Source organism: Harpia harpyja, chromosome 12, assembly GCF_026419915.1.
Source record: "Harpia harpyja isolate bHarHar1 chromosome 12, bHarHar1 primary haplotype, whole genome shotgun sequence".
In the NCBI taxonomy this organism is placed as follows: Eukaryota; Metazoa; Chordata; class Aves; order Accipitriformes; family Accipitridae; genus Harpia; species Harpia harpyja.
In genome coordinates this window covers 26,206,784-26,226,496 of record NC_068951.1, presented here as the reverse complement: position 1 = coordinate 26,226,496, position 19,713 = coordinate 26,206,784, and the positions used below count along the sequence as shown (strand labels likewise).

At 37.7% G+C, this 19,713-nt stretch overlaps 1 protein-coding gene across 1 annotated transcript in view; it reads right to left on the bottom strand.

Annotated features, from left to right (window-relative positions):
* The window catches only part of COL4A3 (collagen type IV alpha 3 chain), a 73,262-nt gene that overhangs the window by 53,112 nt on the left and 437 nt on the right, over positions 1-19,713 (bottom strand). Inside the window, exons 2-6 of the mRNA XM_052803386.1 lie at positions 6,331-6,387; positions 3,320-3,409; positions 1,566-1,610; positions 1,036-1,080; positions 689-751 (exon numbers count right to left, since the gene is read on the bottom strand). Of these exons, the coding sequence (XP_052659346.1) occupies positions 689-751; positions 1,036-1,080; positions 1,566-1,610; positions 3,320-3,409; positions 6,331-6,387 (300 nt within the window). The remainder of the gene's footprint in view (positions 1-688; positions 752-1,035; positions 1,081-1,565; positions 1,611-3,319; positions 3,410-6,330; positions 6,388-19,713) is intronic.

Here is a 19,713-nt window from a genome sequence, read left to right as displayed (position 1 = left end):
AATGTGATTACAAAAAGTTTTTTATGTTATCATACTAAAATTGTGAGTTGCATTACCACCATATTTGCTAGAAGGGGCACGGCCGCACTGTATGGGTCTTGACTTCTATCCCAGACACCAGGCTTTATTAGCTGTGTCAGATCAGTTCACTGTTTCACTAGAAATGTAAGATCTTCTGTAGTAGGCATTCTTCTGACTCCGTCTTTCAGAATGCTGGAAGTATTTGCTCATAGAGCAAAGAAAAACTAGTAAACCTGTTACTTAACATTAAGCCTTTTCTTTTAATTGTTTTCAGGACTTATGAAATGCCGACTGCAAGCTAGATACTGGTGAAATAAAATTAATTAGCTATCTACCTTTTCTATAAGCCATTTCAACAGAAGGACAGGTTGGACAAAACTGATTAGGTCTTCTGGATTTAAGGAAAAAAGTTTTATCTGTCAAAATATCAAACATTATTCTTAACTTTTTAGCAAAGGCCATTAGCATGTATTATTTATCTATCTTACACAAAAAGGCAGCACTTTTCCTTCCTCTAGCCTCATGATTCAAATTTTTCCTAGTTGATGAAGTTACAAACCAAAACAAATCAAAGTTGTTGTATATCGGGGGAAAAATTCAGAATGCTTTTTGGCCGTTCCTAAGCATAGCCAAACACAATCCCCGTAACATTCAACTTGGTTTGTACCTTTGTGCCATTGCATCCTGGAACACCCAAGCGCCCAGGAGGGCCAACAGTTCCCGGTTCACCCTAAAAAGAAGTGCAAAATTGACACAAGCTTTGTTTTTGCACGTTCATATTACCCTACAGCAACACTGAAAGAGTTTATGTTGGAGCAGTGTTTCACAAGACTTGACAGATTACAATGTGTTCTTAAATCATTACAATGAGTAAGAACTGCTGATGCTAAGATTTTTATCTCTAGGCTGACAGAGACAACACTGATGTTGATACTAGAGTGAGCACATCGGGCTGAGGATAATTGTGTACTATAGTAGGAGAGAAATGGTTAAATCAGTTTTGTTTTTACTTACTGGAAGTCCTGGGGGACCTGAAAATCCAGGTATTCCTGGGACTCCCTAATGATATAAAAACAGAGGAATAACAATACAAATATTAAGCAAAAGCTTATGATGTGGTTTTTCTTTTGATTGCACTTAGAAGAAGAATGAATATAAGTATGATTCTATCAAAAGATCATTATTTCCTTAACCCTTCTGACTGTGAACCAAGTATATAGGTAGCTTATGCACTGTTAACATAGACTGGTTTTGCCCACAGAAAAAACTCCAAAACAACTCTTCAGGGAATTCTAGTCTGAATTTTTCAGAGCACACTCCACTACTAAATACATACAGTATGAACCTTGTACATAAGGTGTAGCAAAAAAGGCAAAAGTTCTAAAAAATAGATAAGGCATGTGCATGCTCCATGTCATAAAGTTTAAAAATACTTTAAAATCATACGTAATGTTTTGTTCTTATTTTTCACAAATTATTGAACCAAGCTGGCATTTAACATGACATTTAATACATACAAGTTTGTTTAAAATATAAATACTTACTCGTATACCTTTGGGTCCAACTAAGCCCGTAAGCCCTGGAGAACCCTAGATCACATATGGAAAACAACATATTTCAATATAATTGAGAAAAAGCACATATATGTCAACACGACATGCAGTATTTTTATTATTTTACCAATATTAACATGTGCACATGAAACTATATAAATAAATAAATGATTTGCCTATTACAGACACTGAAGCAAACAAACACTTAATACAACTTGCATAAATCATGGCGTCTTTCTCTCCTTTTCAGTGTTTAGGGGATATATCTCATCACAGGTCAAAAAAATAGCAGTCAGGGTATGTCGAGAAAGCAGTGGCTATGGATCTGTTCAAACCGTGAGACCTGGAAGTGCTTCCCTGTGAGGAAATAGCTGGAAGGCTCCCAGATATGGGTGATGTCCATATAATGATCAGGTATATGCATGTACCAGCCACTCTCACCTGCACTGTTGTGCATGGAAAGGAAAGCCAGGAGCAGGATAAAAGGGGGCTAAGCAGGATGGGAGAGCAAGGCTGAAAGAAGACAGCACAGCATGCCACAGCACAGTCTAGACAGAACCTGCTAGAATTGTTTCAAGACTAAGAAACTTTTATTGCTCCCAGAAAGGAAACGGGGAATGTACAGAACTGCATAGCTCCTAAAATCCTGGGCGACATTTCATTTAAGATAATGTACAGGCATTGAATAGGAAAAGCTAACTGGAATACACTACAATAGATGGCATTCAGGCTAACAGAGATGTTCTTGCTAGATAAATTATCCTTACTTTTTGCCATTCTTGCAGAAGTTATTATCACTTATTAAAAGGGAAATGCTCTACTAAACACTTTTCAATGAGTTCAAACAAATGGCTCATCAACATGTATGAGATCCACCATGAGCATCCATTCCACAAAGTATTGTAAAAACGAGATAGGACAGAATAATGCAACAATACCCAAACAAATTAAAACTATAAAAAACAATTGTTTAAAGGTATGGGTAAGTGCTGAAGCCACATTAGTGCAGGTCCTAGGCATAATGTGAATGTGGCAGTACCTTCCTGATTTATACTGTGGCTGAGTTCACACCATATTTAGAAACAAATAATTTATTCACCAAAGTAAATTTATTGATGGCAGCAGGAGTGTTCCTCAAGACAAAAATAAATCATATGTTTTTTAATGAGTATTTACTTGTTTTTTCTGCTCATGCAGGAGTCATTGAAAATTCATATTCAGCCTCAGTTTAGGCATACAGGAAAGAAAGAAAGCCCAAATCACCAAAGTAACTCTCTCCATACTGCAGGCAACTAGGCATTTCCTAAACAGACCAAGATTTATCTTAAAAAACATTTTTCCCTTCAAATTTTCTTAAATCAATTTTTCATATTTGTCTCAGCAGTAGCTTGCTTCCTCTCTTTCCAACAGATGTCAGAATATACTGTTAAGACAAAATTGAGGTTATGCTGCTAAAATCTATTTAGACCCATGTTACATTGCTGCTGGCAGTTCAGTGCAGGTGCTTTAGCACTGGCCAATGGACAACTGACAACAAAAACCCATGTTCATATCAGCTACTTTGACTCAGTCAAAAATGACCATTGCATCTAGTGACCACACAAAATCCGTCACCAAACAGGAGACTCTGAAACAGGTTTTGTTTTCTTTTGGTTTTGTTTTTTAAAACAGAATTCTCTATCTAGTCATAGCTCACTTTCACAGTCAAGCAGAGTAGTTTCTCTGTGTCTCACATACACACCTACCTTTGGTCCCTGTGGCCCTGGAGGCCCTTCTGGACCAGGAAACCCCCTATGACCAGGTGGACCTGGAACACCAGGAAAGCCTTTTTCACCCTGTAAACATTAAGAGAATGACGTTCTTAAAATATCCATGAATTCTCCTTTTGATAACTTATTTCTAAGGCATTCATTACTTTCAGTACCTCTTAATTTCTACGTATCTGTCTGCTACTGTGGCAGATATATTACCCTTGCTCATACTGACCTGTTTTTGTGGTCCTGCTTACGTGCTGTCTAGGCCACATGGTATCACTGAAGTGACATACTCATAAGTATGGCTGAAGATATCAGAAGACAACAGTACTCAAGATTTTGCGGAGTACAGAAGAGAGAAGGAGAACTGGCTGCATGAAAAGTTTAAGAAAGTAGCTGATACATATTCCTTGTTAGTATTTCTACATTGTGTTTAGTCCCTACAAGCAACACAAATCCAAATCCATCACAACAGCCCTAATTTGTAGTTGGCAAACTTAATGGCTGCTGCTGTACAGCAAGGTCAGTTCCAAATCATCAATACCTCTCTTCATGTAAGCCATGAAAAGAAACAGCGGGAGTCAAATGCAACAAAACCATTCAGATACAATAAAAGAGGTTTGCTTTAAGCAACAACTTTTTAAAATTGTTCTAAGTCTCAGAGATTAAGACATGAAGTTATTCTTTCACGTGTTTTTAAAGGTCAAGTTCAAATAACCAAACCATGTAAAGAAAACACAGAAGATTAAAGCTATACAAATAGAATACAGGAGGCTAAGTTACAGTGGAAGGGGCATTTTCAGTTTTTTATTTAAATATAATGAAGATGCAAGTCTTATCTTGGTTAAAATAAAGTGCTTCAAACCTAGAAACTCACAGAAAAGATGTTTCAGCTCTTTACATAGCAGCAATTTAGCATGCTCAATTTTACATTAGTGAAGAGCTGCCTATTCAAGACCTTTTACATCACAGCATAACACAGGAGAGCGAGGATGGGGTTATTGATTCTCTCAGAGTCAATTTTCCTATTGCTTTATCAGGGGAGAGTTATACAAAAAAGCATTTGAATTCTGCTGTGCAGAAGTTCTGGTATCTTATTATTTTATGTACAAGACAGGATCCAAAAGAAGTCTCAGGGAAGCCAAAATACCTTGGCTTGTCCCTCCACGAATTCTTGTCCCTCAAAATCCCACAAACTCACCAGATTTTAAATAGGTTCTGAATTTAAAAAAAAACCAGTACTAAAATATAGAGTGTAATCCCAGAATATTTTAACACAAGTCAAAATAACAATTGCATTATGAGGAGTCTGTAAGATCTGTATCATAAACCGGCATAGCTTTTTATAACAAATCATTTATTTCATCCACCACTGTGCCAAGAAAGGCAAAAAAGGTTAATGCTATACCAAGACGTGCCACTGGAGGGGGCGTGGTACTAACTCACAGAAAAACAAAAGAAGTCCTTGATCTTCCTTCCCTGAGCTTGCTATGCCCTCACTGCAGCAAGCGATGGGGTACTCTCCAGATACAGAGCAGCACTGCGCTCTCCTGACAGCTTCACTCCCCTCCATACAGTACAGGCAATTTTATTCACACTTTCTTCTTGACAGATCAACAAGATCAGAGGATTCTCAGGTTGGAGAATTTCTTAACGTTGAGTGGTTATCAGAACATATTAATGCAATTGTCCTGACTTGCTGAAGCTGCCTGAAGAACTTCAACAGTGTAAACAATGATTAACTCTTACTTCCTAATTGCTCAGTTGCTTTAACATGGAACTGATGAAGACAAATTGTGGGTGTTCGTTCTTATTAATATTTCTCTTCTAGTGCACAGCTTATTTTTTTCTCATTTTTCAATTGGTCTCACTTTTACTGGTTAGGACAAAGTCAGGTTAGACCAACTAAGAACATCTAAAATAAGCACTGAGATTTTACTAAAGACATGAGTATTCTCCATTCCCACTTATGAAAATATGTTTTAATAATGAACATATTTACTTTGAGAGAACTTTTCTCCACCACTGAAATGAAGCTTCCTAAAGGCAAGACTAGCAGCGTTTACTGTGGTGCAATATAACATTTTTTCTTGGTAATAAAAGTACAGAGGGAAAGTTGTGAGTAATTGTTTACCAGCTAGATGTGTCGATCAGTGGGACTAATCACAACCCTAAGCCTACAGAGGCATCTGGAACCTACTGATAAGGTTTAATATAGCAATCACCGTGTCCACAGTTAGCCTGAATTAGAACCATGACCTCTTTAATAATGCCCCTTTCATTTGTGAATCAGTTGTTTTTCCAGCTACAAGCAGGAGTTTGAAAGAATTTTTGGCATTTGTGTAATTCAGGTTTGTCTAAAAGCCGCTCCAAGCCTCTGCCAAGCTACTACTGGCAACAGGCAGAGCCACAGCTGTATTACTTTTGATGGATTTGATGCTCGTTCCCTCACTGCTGGCAAGTGTTTGTGATAAGGACCCAGAAACTCATTCCCTGTGTCAGTCTGCAGGAAATTTATCTGTTTGATGCTAGTGAATGTAGCTTTGCTTCAGGAACCGGAAAAGGGGGGGGAGATGGGCAAGGTCCAAAGGTGGAAAGAGGGAAGCACTGAACATGACACTCTTGATGGCATTATGAAATTCGTAACAGGAGAGCTGCTGCCAGGCTAATGGTATCTGTGGGCATTTGTAAGGAGTTTGTGAAAGGGACCTAGTGCTTCAGACAGTTGCTCTTTTCTTGGTGTTCAAACATCATGCAATGCTGAAAACAAACTAATGCCTTTAAGAAAAATAAATTCAAAAGTCGTCTTAGTTAAACAGTGTCCCCAGAGTTACTGTAACAGATTTTTGTAAGGTAATGTATTTCTTTTACAATTCTCTGTAGACTCTGTTGACAGAATACCATCACACAATAAATTCACTCACTGTATCAACTCAGCTAATGTATTAACAATTTCCAGGCATAAGCTAATCTTAAAAAAGGAAAAATGTATTTGTTCTTACCTTGCTACCTTTCATGCTATCACAAAAGCAGGGACTTTTACCTTTGCATACACAGCTCTGAAAAACAAAAAGACAAACTTCATAATAAAATTATTTTTCTCATTGTGTTGTTTGGTGAGGGGCAAATGAGATCTCAGGGGTTTTAGTAAGGTAATTATATCACAAGTACAACTTAAAAAAAAAAAGTTCATGAAAAGTGGCAATTCCTAACTGTGGAAAAGAGCTCATTATTCCTCTGTACTGTCTTCTGAGACAGATAAGGGCACTAGTTTAATTTGGGGTCACTAGTTTACCTTGGGGTAAGGCCAAGAAGCTGTGCTTAGTGCCACCAGGGTTATAATATCAGTATGAGTGTAAAATTCAAGAGTTTGGGCTCACAGCACTAAACATTGATGATTCTTTAAACAACTTACTGTAGAAACAAACACATATACTGATACTGTTTTAGATTACAATGATACTCTTTTTATTTTCACCTATTAACCAGTAATTTTCTGACTTTTTGTAGCTGCCTTCACCTCCTGACACTGGCTCATGGTACCTAGTACAATTACAAAGGACCCTCAACTTTGCTATTTCTTAATTCTGGAGGTTTCCTGAGCCAAGCTGTGTGACAGTGAGTGCCCTCCCACAGGGATGTTCCCACTCCTGCAGCAAGTCCTGGGCCATAGCTGCTACCAGCACATCTGCGTGTTCAGGTGAGCCTGGAGTTCAAAGCCCCCTTGGAGGGCTGAGTGTTGCACTGTAGCATCCAAACCTCTCTTTGAGTCTGTGACCTCTACTGCCAGAGTATGGCATGGCTATCTGGGGTTAACTACCATTTGGGAAAATTCAATGATTAATCAAGCAGGAAGAGATATTCAGTCTTTTATTGTTTACACTTAAGTGAAACAAACAAATAAAAAACCCAAACAAGGATATTCAGTATGTAACTGGATAGACAGCATGACTAAATTAGCCAGCTCATGTACTAGGTAGTCATGGTAGCAGGGAGCTCAGCAGAGCTGCAAAGCACATCTGAGATCCTGGGTGAATATGAGAACACTTAACCCTTCTGTGCCCTGTTCCTGCTACAGCTATCATGCACTCAGTACCTGAGCTAGCCCAGTCTGGCTGGGATAACTCTGCAAAGGACTCTTCTACACTCATGTAGGCATATCCTATTTCAGTAGAGGGGTCCTTTGTTAACATAAATATTATACATACTAAAATATCACTGAGGTTATTGAAGCCATGTATTTCATAGAGATGTTTATTGTCCTTCTTTGTACACTTAAATTCTTTCCTTTGTTTTTGAAGCTCTTGCTGAATGACTTTTTCAATTGTGCCACTGTAGAAAGAGGGTTATTTTTCAGTTCATCCTCCCACTTTAGTATATATGTTTATCATAATGACCATATACTATGTTATAGTTACAGACAATAAGAAAGGGAAAACTATCACATATTGGTTAGGAAGATATTTTTCTAAGTTGCATAAAATTCAGAAAAGAAGGAAGAACTGTATATTTTCTTACATGATTAAAGCCTTTAAGATGGTATGATACGAAATTTCTATTTACATCTTGAAGACAGAATTAATTAACCTTTACAACTGGTCATAATGTAACAGCAGCACTGTTCCAAATTTATAACTCTTCCAGTGGTATTCTCAAAAAACAGAAAACAAAAGTGTTCTCCATTACATTTTAAAATTATAAAGTCAGACTGTCATTAAATTTAAATTTTCCTGTAGCAATCTGTTCAGGTAAAACATTTGAAGAATTGAAAAGCATCTTTTCTTCCCACAAGCTAGGATCAATTTCTTCTGTCTTCATCATCCAAAACTAAGGTATGTGGCATCAGCCAGCAGCCTTCATTTCTTACACATTTCACAGTGTTTGTCTCTCTCCTTTGACTACACAAGGAAACTTGACATCTTGTTTGGAACAACTCATTGAGTCTCTTTGGGTGCCTCTTTTAGGTGCTGCTGGAACTTGCTGTTCTCTATGGACTAGAGAATTACTGACAGTACCTGCCTGTTCGGTGGCTGAAGTTAGGTGAGATGATGCCATCTATTAATTTAGAAATAGATGCAGGGGGTATTCCTCAAGGGAACAGCTATTTAAACATTCATGTACAAAATAAAACAGAAATTGGAATCAGTTGCCCATGAAAAGCAAATCCCCCAAGAAATGGTTGTGCCTGCCTGTGTTCCATAGACAGATCAATAAGTGATTGCTTGTTGTTTCAAGCTAGATTTTTAAAGAGTTGCAAACATTAAATACTTAATTCTTTGGCATATTTAAAGATGACTCTTTCTTCCCCTGATCTGACAGCTAGAATTCAAGTGGTATTGCATCAGAAATTTGGAAAACAAAGGTGTCATGTAAAACAGAAACCATGTGACTATGCTACCTTTACTATTATTTTAATCGATATGATTATGTCACCAGAGACACAAGAATAAACACTAGTGCAGAATTAACAACAAAAAGTACCCTGATTTCTTCTTAGTGAGGTCTATCAGTTTGGCTCTGGATAATCTAAATTCACCAAGTAAGTTACATGACAGATATCTTAAGCCTTCCAGCATAAATACCAGAGGATAAAGTGACATATATCTCAAAATAAATTTGAAACAGTCTATAAGACAACCAATTTTCTTGTTCCCTCTTCAATAACAGTACCTTTCATCCCAAAGTATTGTCGTCAAAATAGGTGACATAGGTTATTGGCACATGTCTGGTAAGCAGTATAAAAATGGTAACTGTTCAATGTTCAGTATTCCAAGGAAAGATGTAAACACAGTACACAATAAAAGTAGTCTTAAATTGCAGGCACTGCATTTTACTGCTGTACAGGGCTGCTGAGTGACTCAACCTACCACAGCCTTAAGGCTTGCATATGAAAATTGTAAATTAACTACAAGACCTATGAGACCCATTTACTCAGCAATCTCAACTCCTGAAGCAAAGACTTAGCTTGCAGATTTAGTAGACACATGTCTGAGTCCAGGAAAGGTGCTCTCTACTGAGGAAAAAATGCTTAGAGTATTCCAAATTCAGAGAATTTCTTCAGTGTAACTGGGAGCATATCCTGGCTGACCATAGAGAGCTTTCCTGATATATAGCTACAGCTGGCTTCTAATCTTCCTAGTACCAGTTATTTACCATTATAATTCTATAGACCTTCATGGAGTTGCACCTTATTTCTACCTGTGAAAGTAAAGCTAGAAGCAAATTCTTTACAGTATTTGTATGCAAAGCACAGTTTTCAGGACATGTAGAAAAATCACCAAATGAAATTACTCTTCTATATAATAGGTATAATCTGCAGAAGACTTGATATGTACAGATACAGAAAAAACTTTTTCTTTTAACTTACAATCAAAGATAATCCAATGTGAAGTTAAATGCATGAACGTGTAGAAACTTATGATGCTACACAACTAATCAAGAATGTGTTTAATTTGCCATTAGTAAGCTTTCAGATCAATTTAGGTCTTTTTGTGTATGCATATCACTTTAAACTAAACTGAAAAGACCAAAGATGATTTTACATTACACAGTCAGTTAGCTGGATAATACTAAATGTTTTGGCATATGATTTTTACATAAGATTAGATTATGCCTTCTGTAAAGGAGCTTTGAACCAAAAAATCATTGCTCACTTCTACTACTGGATGTTTCCACATCCTTGCAAGATGCCTGCAGCTGCTTTATCAAAGGATCATAACAAAACAATAGTATATTGCCAGGTTATAAGATAAGGAAATTAGATATTAGTTATTAATGGTTTATTCAAAATCCTCACAATAGCCTCTACATAAGTAAATGCATTAACAAAGCCACAGGTTTACTGCATGTGTTTCAGTTTTGTGATTTTTATAATCATTATACGAATAAGAAATCAATTAATTCACCAATGAACCAAAATTAAAAAAAAAAAAAACCACACAACACTTTCTTGGAGTAATTTATAAAGGAGCTCTTTTCAAAAGTGTGTTGAATGATAGTAGTAGTATGATATGTTCTTTAAATAATTACAGTTGTACATGCTGAAGCACATTTACTGCAGCGGTTAATGTTTTGTTCAGTAGGTGGAAACTTACCTATAACACTGAATTGCCCTTCCTACGCTATGGGATTGGATTCTATGGGGCTCTGACCTCTTCCTGCCCCCAGTTCAGAGACTAATTTAAGCATCTGCTTAAAAAGTGCTCCAGTACTCTCCACTGAATCCCTCAAAGAAATGACAATGAAAGAAGGAAGAAATAACATACTACAGACTACGCTGTCACCCATACAAAGCTTAATGTAGATTCAGCATGGCACTGCTACTCCTCCCATTGCAGTTGTGGCAACTTAATTTGGAGAATCAGAGAGAATCTTAGAAAGCTCACAACACTTTGCCAACAGAGCTAGTTATATGAAGGATGTCAGAGAATGTATTTAGGTATGTTATCAAACCTGAATATGTCAAAGGACATCACAAAGCGTTACTGTAAGGAAAAAAGCAAACAATGATAGGCGTTTCTATCTATAGCACAGGCTTTGTGGGGCACATTTGTGGGGCAATACAGTCATACTAGGAATGGTTTAAAGGCAGGAAGATGGGGAACATAGAAAATGAGCCAGTGAGGGTGATGAGCCAGTATTCCTCCATTGATCTCTTTTTGGAATGACATAGATGATGCCAGAACAGTCAGAGTATTTGTCTGCCTGCTTTTCCAGATCCAGAGAAGATCAGAGTAGGTCAGCTATGATTTCAAAATACATGTTTGTACTAAAAATACTGCACCCAGGACAGAGAGGCAGCAAAGTGTGCTGCTGCAGGCAACAGGCACTGTATACTTTATGTTTCAGATGAAGACTGCGTCAAGACCACACAGGTTAAGTAATAAAGACATTTAGATGACAGCTGAGATGAAATTAAATGTATTCTGTAGGAACATAGTAATCTGGCTGCAGTGGGGCTTAAGTTCACACTTCTGGCCTGATCGGTCTTTAATTTCATGGGTGAACTCCACTGATTCCAGAGGTAAATTCTGGTTAACATAAATGAAAGATGACTGGGCAACATGAGGAATTTTAAGGTGAATTAAAAGCAGTGCAAGTGATATCCATTAATTACTCTGGACAGTAAAAATAGCCCAGGTGTCTTCTCTCAAGTGGGTGGTGAAGCTGTCACTTTCCTTCATTGGTGTTTCTAACAGTTGATAGGCTCATTTTTAAAAATGCTAGCCTGATTTCTCATTTAACCTTGATTTTTATTAGCATCTCACCTATCCTGCCATTAGGTCTTTATCTTCTAACTTCAAGGATCACTAAATTAGAACTCCATCAAAACATGGAACAAGACTTCTTGGACAAGACCTATTTTTCTGTGATGCAGCTTGGTTTTTTTTTTTTCCTCTTTTCCATCTTTTTGCTCATTAATGGTATCCTGAACAGCCTACAGATATGCTGGTCATCACAGTGGTCCCTTCTAAGTGGAAGTAAATTATCAGCTGATTTCCAGTTTTCTGTAATTTCTCTTAAATTCCAATACTTATTAAAAATTACATTATCAGTGAGCCAGCTCCTTTGAGAGTCTTGATTATGAATTTTCCAGGGCTGCTGACAACTGAGATTTCTGGATTTTTCCTCAGCTGTCTCAGTGCAGAGCAATCACTTTACACATTCCAGCTGCGTCTATAAACCACAACTGAGCACATAGAATAATATTGCTCAAACAGTTGATGTTAACATAGTGCTTAAAACTACAAGGGGCCCACTTCTCTAACGTTCTCTACTACATGTTCTCTATTACATCTAATAAAAGTGGGTGTAAAGCATTATGATTACAGTAAGTGGAAAGTTTTGCTTTAACGTTTATCTACACTCCAGACTTGTGTTGGGGACAAGTGCTCCACAGAGACGTGAAATGCGGCACTTTCTGAAGGACACTATGGTGCTAGCTAAAGCTTCTAGCTTAGACACAGTTACATTTTTGAAAATTTATCCTAACCTGCTCAAGCAGAGCATGTGAGAGCAGAGCTATATAGAAAAAAGCTCCCACTGTGGAAAAGGCTAGATAAGGAAAATCTTTTTCCTGAGTCTGAGCACCTGTGTCAGGATACTTAGCTAGACTAGCACAGTCAGTAATTCTATCTAGACATGGTTAGTAGATACGTGACCCTGGCAGCATATTCCTCATGTTGCACAACTGTAAATCACCATGTAGCATACAAAGTACTGGAGAATGAAGTCCCCTCACTCCAAAACATTGCTATCAAAACAAAATACCAGTCTCACAATTACAATCTGTATACTAAAAGTTTTTCATGCATTCTAAGCATCAAACATGAATTCATTAAAATTATCAAAGACCACGAAGAACTTTGTGTTTTTTTTAGTCATTGATGGACCAGTACAACAAAACCAAATTATTAAGCCTTCAATAAGTATAGACAACATAGAGCAGAAATAGGAGATGATGAGATGAAGGAAAATATGTCAGTTCCCAAACCCTGAAACATTGTGTAGTCACTTGTGAACTGGAAGGCAGCCAGACATTCCTACCTTAGAAGACTGCTGTTAACAGCTATGTATGCTATCAGAATTCACTGCATTTTGCCTACCAGTTGAATACATAGCACCTCACAAAAATGATTTCATTTTGACTTTCCATTATGAAGAAATACACCCATAACTTTAACTAATAAACAGCTTGGTCAATAATGTCTAATGTAGGGAGAACAGATCTCAAAGGACACAGTGGAAGACAACTGTTATGCTACAGACAGTGCAGTTGTTGAATAAGCTCCACTAAACACTTGTAATGGGGACCTTGCTCAGGGAGTAACTACTGAATCAATATCCCTCCTTGGTGACATAGGCCTCGTATTACTGGTTATGCCCTGCTTTCCGTGTGAGGTGCAGAAGAGAAGTCCTAAGCATTTACGATCATTGGAAAAAAACTTTATAACACTTCACAGAAGCAGGATTTTGTGTTTAACTTAGAGATACGCTATTTGTGATCGCACAATGTGAACACACAACGTGTCTATCTGAACTTGGTAAGAATTTCCTTACTTTCTATCCTTAGTTTTAAACTGTCAGAAGTTCTTTTGGAAGAGAGTTGTTCTTTTGTGTAATATCAAGATATAGATATATTCATAATAGTATGTGCAAACCAACTATGGTAATTTACCAGTATGGAGAAACAGAAAAAGCTGCTGTAGATGAACATTTAAACAACTTTGTATTATGTCAAGGGAACGTGTATGAAAATGCTTTTTCACTTCAGAAATTGAAACCATTTTGAAAACCTCTTAGTTTTTAAAGCAAAAACCTGTTCCGTAAGAACTTTGTTTATAAAACAGATGGAAACAAAATTGTCATAGAACTTTTGGTATGTCTTGCCTATGTTTAAATGGAATAAATTATGTCCTTGGGAATAAAAAAACCCAACCAAACACTAAAAAAAAACCCCCAAAAACAACCAAAAACTGTAAAACACTCTGAAATTCTTTTTTTGTAATATACTTACTGTATAGCATATGTTTTTGCTGTGAACGAGCCTTCTGGACGGAAGTTCCAAGAAACTACCATAACATAACTCTTCATACTATTCTTATGAAAGCACACCATTCTGCTGCCATCTTGCTCATAGTTCCACGTACAAATTCCATGGTGCCAACCATGTTCTTGTCCAAGCACATACAGTTCAATTAATTATACGGAGCTTCTCCCTTCTCTCCAACTCACTGACAGTAAAGAATTAGGGAGTGTGAGGATGGTAGGGCTTAGCAATCTTCACTGTGCCTGCGTGTTATCATCACTGAGTTAGGATAAAACAGGTAAAATGTTATAATTTAGAAAAAAAAAAAACCCACCCTGAGTTTTCACAAACTCAAATTGTTTGTGAGCTCTGCAGCGATGACCACTAAGCCCTGTACTGTAGAAGCTGCCTAAAATTACTCACTATCTATGTATGTAGAGCTGGCATGTTGTTTGCAGTTTTGGAAAACTGTAAGTTGAGGCTCTCAATTGAATCTCTGGGTTTGGGGTTTTTTTAATTGCTTTTGCTCTATAAAGAGAAGATACATAATTACTCCCTCTTTAAACAGAGAGAATGATGGTTTGCTTGCTTCTGCTAAAACACAGAAAATTTTGATACTTATGTTTATAATGACCAATATCTTACTCTACAAATAATCTCACTAGGGTAGAAGTCACTGTGAGGAGGACTATCAGAAACTGGACCAAACTGTTCACGGTATATTCAGACGGGTAAAATCTCCAAAGGCAGACCCATAAATCCCATCTCTGTGGGTTTCTTCTCCTGACCATGAACAGGACACGAGGACAAAAGAAATAAATATTCTTCCTTTCCACAAGGAACAAAAGATTAGGCAATTCAGGCGACAGAATTTTGTTTTGTGTAGCAAACTCTTAAGGGTTTTTAATCAGCTTATTCATCCGTGCTCTTCCTTCCTAACAGAAGGTCATCTTAAAAGAGCAATCTAATAACAAAGAATACACACCATTTAACTAGTGAATTTTTGCTTACCTACCATAATATGGTCAGCATTACATCACACAATTTGTATTACTTCCCAACTGTTGAGTGTGGGAATAGTATTCACTACAATTGTTGTCTCCTCAGGCCTATATATTTGTATATTCATAAAATTCCTGGTGTGCATGTTCCGTTAATTGGTGCAAATAGCAATGAAAGCAACAGTAGCTTGTTCAGAGAAAGCTTATTGCACATGCCTTCGTTCCTCCTTTTTTGAAAGGCTCTGTGATTTCACAGATTTAAAAAAAAAAAAAAAAAGAAAAAAAAGGAAAGGTAACTTTTTCTTGCAGCTTCCTCCAAAATGATCTGTGGAAAAATGCTGCATAAAGCCCTTGTTAAAAAGCCTTCACTGAACCAGGCCAAATGGAAAACCTGTAAAGCTGTGAGACTTTCACCCTGTGACAAAACTGCTAAGTTAAAAAAAAGACAAACAATGAAAATAGAACTAAAAATATACTAGGTGTGGCAAAATGGAACATTTTCAGTGTGTGCACGACAGACTGGGGCTGTAAACAGTTCAGAAGAAAAAAGCCTTTTTGTATTTCACCTTCCTCCTAGGCTCCTGTAATCCATGCCAGCGTATTGAGCCTTCTAGTATTACTTTGCTAGGCGGTAGGGCGAGAATGTGACAGTAAAACAGATGACCGGACATCCCATACTAGTTGCACTTAATAGCAAAGTATTTTGTTTCAAAGACATGTTATGATAAATCAGCTCTAGGTATTGCAGAAGAGATTGCTAGCACAGATCTTGAAATAAAATGCTGCTATATCTATATGAAATGCAAAGCAACAGAGAAAGCACCAGTGTTTGCTTGCCTATTTTGATCATTTTAATGATACTCAGTCAACAAAATAACTTTAACTATAGAGTTATGCTTAAACGTGTATTTACCTTGTAGATTTGTTAGAAAAAGGCTATACATCAAGTGATAACAGTTCAGTTTTCACAGGTGTTTACTAAGATCACCTAAGGAGGTTCATCTTCCTTCAGTTGTATGATGCAGCAAACATGTAAGCACAGGTAACATTTCATGGCCATCAGAGCAAGCCTCCATGTCGTATAAGGCAGCAGAACTCCATAAATTTTGATGCACAAACATTAGGGCAACTCTGCTAATTTATGCTCTCTTGGCCCAGCAGGAAAAGCATAGCTCTACAGTGCTTTGACATTGGCCTCTTTCTCTATGGAGATGATGGCTGAATTATAACTGATTATAGAGGCAATCAGGATCAGAAAAGTCTAGTATCTATTGGGCCCAATTATCAAAGTAACACCCCCATTGACTTCAGAGCTGGGATCATATTAACCAAATCAAAGAGAGCACTTTACAAAGGACTTGTTTTTCTAACACGCTCAGTGAACTCTCTTTTGTATATTCAGGTGCACATCTTCCCTTCTCAGCTGCCTTGTGCGACAAAGAACCTGGGCGCTTCCAAAGGCCAGCAGAGAAGGAAAATTCTCACTGTGACACTTTGTCCCTCCAACATTTTGATTAGTTAAACAAAGCAATTGAGCCTGCATCCCGTTCTTACCAGCCCTGGAGATGCTCATGGCTGAGCTAGAACACTGCATTTTTTCCTTCCAGAGCCATGTTTTAAGATCTATTTGTGACAGCAACATAGTTTGCATATAATTAGGAAAAAAATATTGCATGAAGAAGAAAAGACTAGGTTATAAGTATTTGCATGCAAATTCTAACAGTTGTAAAAAATGAAATTAATTGGGAAATATGAACACTTGAATCTAGTCACAGACAATAAGCGTAAGTGAGAAAGGGGATGCAAAAAAGATCTTCTCAAGCCTTACAGTCATGGAATTTGTTACCTCCCCTCCTTTACCAGCAGCACATGATGAAAAAATATGAAGAGTAATGACTGAGGCAAATACAGAATATAGAGCACTTAACTTTATCCTGTGAACTAATACAATATTGCAAACGTATTGCAATGCAAATCAAAAAATGGTAGTAACACGAGGTGCAGGTAACTTGCAATCAAGTAATCTTGCTCAAGTAGAAACCCTCTTTTATTCTGTTCTGAACACATGCTAACATGATACCATCATAAAAATAATCAATGCCACTAAGAAGCAGTATCGACTCAGTACTAATGAACTTAAGTATTTTTCTTATTAGTGTCATTTGAAACAGCACATTTTAGGGAACATTTTTAGATTAGTGTTTAATTTCAAGACATACAAGAAGTACATGGATGGTATCAAAAGACAGGACACACTCAGGAGAATTAATTGGATTGTACATGTGCATCAAGACATTAACAGCTCCAGGTGCTGTTAAACAAAACGAAACAATGAGAAACCAAAACAATTTTTTTCTGAGAGGAAAAAAATAGAAGTGGGGAACGAGAAAGATTTTGTTCCCTGAGGAAACATATTGATAATTTTTATTATTCTTCTAAAGCATTTAAATGAACAGTGGGAAAACCCAAAGCATTGTAACAGCAGTATTTGGAGTGAAGGAATACATCAAGCAAGCTGAAAAGCCTTTGATATGGGAAGATGCTACTTCTGCTGAGTTTTCAGAAGATATGATTAGAGCATGCCAGTGGCCAAGAATGTAGATAATAATACTCCCTAGCAGGTGCCAGAAAGTTCAGCCTCCTAAGGGCAGGGAAGACTGGACTCTGTGAAGGGCTGTGAGGACCAAAATTTGCTCTATAAACAGCAGCAGGCACAAATTAATAATTTTCTTTCTTGTCTTTGGGAATAAACTACTTATTGAGATATTAGAGACATACACTTAAAACTTTTCTATGTTGAAACATTTTTTAATTTATGCATACAGCAAAAATATTGCTTGCTGGTCAAATATCAATTTACTTTCATGTGGAAAGTGTAGCACGATTTTAAAACACAAACAATACCTACTTCTTTGCAATGGATGGTCCTGCCAAGATGCAATGATTTATTCATCAATCATTTCATGTCAATTAACATTAGCCACTAATATGTCATTAGTTTAAATAAAATTGCTTTTTAAAGAGTTTTTATTTCCTCCACCATCTAGAAAATTTTGTTGACTTTCTCTTTTGAAAATATCAGCATTTTCATACAAGAATAGAAATGATGACATTTGAATCTTAAACTGATCTCAGTTATCTGTTGCAAATCTAGTTCAAACTAATATCAGACATATGAGATCCACTGAATTTTCAGAGCACCACTGAATCAATCAATACATTGTGTTCAAACTTCGCTTAAACAGCAAGGTTTCTGTAGAAGACACTTCTTACCATCTCAAATCCTGTCTTTAAGACCTAAGTGTAAACAAGGATCTAGTAATGACAATGCTCTAGAAAACTGGTATCTCATATTGCTTCATGATCTACCTTAAGCAGAAAGGCTGCTAATGAACTAAGGTACATGAGTCTGCAAGACTGGCAAATACTCTAGGATCCTACCGAGGTTGCTAAAAAGTGTTGAAATGCTTTACTGGGCCATATGTGGGGTCTTACTTGTCAATACACCTCCTCTTCCCTTCCTTTGTAGATAAAAACACTGAAGAACAGGATGACAAGATCAACATAGCCAGACTAGAGGCTTAGAAGAAGGGGGGGTGGGAAGGGTGGGAGTGGGGAAGTTCCTGATACACAGGCTTGTTAACAGCCAGCCAGCCAGCATACACAATGATGTCCACCTCTTAGGAGCAACAAGGGCAATGGAAGGGAGGTACCAGCAGACGAAGAGAAGAATGGAATAAAGAACGGCAAACTGGGTAGATGAGAGAGGCAGGTTTTGAGTTATTCATCTTGCACATCTTGCTTTAGAGTAAGGATCAGATTTAGGCAGAGCCTGAAACTAGTCTGCAGAAAACACGTACATTGCAAATAGATCTAGTACCTCTGTTCTACATAAGAACTAAGAGGAATTTTAAGTCCATTACAAATAAAACAATTAGATCTTTGTTAAATGACTATACTTGACTGCAAGTTAGTTAGAGTGCCAGGAAAGAAAACGTTTGGCGAGGTGCTTACGCTGTTTCCAGGCAGTACCCAGAATGTGCAAGTGAAAGAGCTGCAATATTTTAGAAGAAACATTATCACTGATTAGTCTGCTTCAGATAATTACAGCAGAATGTGGCTCTATTTTAGCAACAACAAAGTAGAAAATCAGCTTTTTCCTTATAAAGGTGAACTGCAAAATGTTTTGATAGGCAGTAAAGGATTTTGATTTACTGTGTTAGAGCTTTACTCACACATGCAAGGAGAAATTAATACTGTTGACTATTACAGGAGAAATAGAACTTGAAATTTACTGAAACTGGCAGTTTCCTGTGTTTGATGTTGATCAGAAAGCTACTGAAACTGGCAGTTTTCTGTTTGGTAACTGCCAGAAATGTTGAGAGCTACACTGACCCATTTACCCTCACAGCTGACTGCTCTTCTCCCAGTTGGTAATGTACAATCTAAATGTTACAACGAGACAGAGGAGAAAGGAACAGCAAAGACTACAATATGATCTAGGAGAGCTTATTGGCCAAACGGTGATGCACACTCATCATTAAACCTGAAAGACAAACTGCAAAGTGAATTTGTAACGAATGCGGCACAGGCGGTGCAAGCCGGTAAGTGCTGCCCTGAGAGTGTTTACCTCGGAGACCATCCACACCCAACACTGCTCTGTCCTTGCCCTCCACATCCACCGTCCCCGGCAGAGCGACGCCCTGCCCGCGGGTCAGGACTCCGCGGCCGCTTTCCAGGCTCGTGGCGGGGCTGAGCCTCCCCCCCGCCATCCCCATCCCCTCACGGCAGCCCCTCAGCTGGAAGCGCGGGAAGCCGCCCCGCGACCCGCCCGGCTGGGCCGCCGACACGCTGTA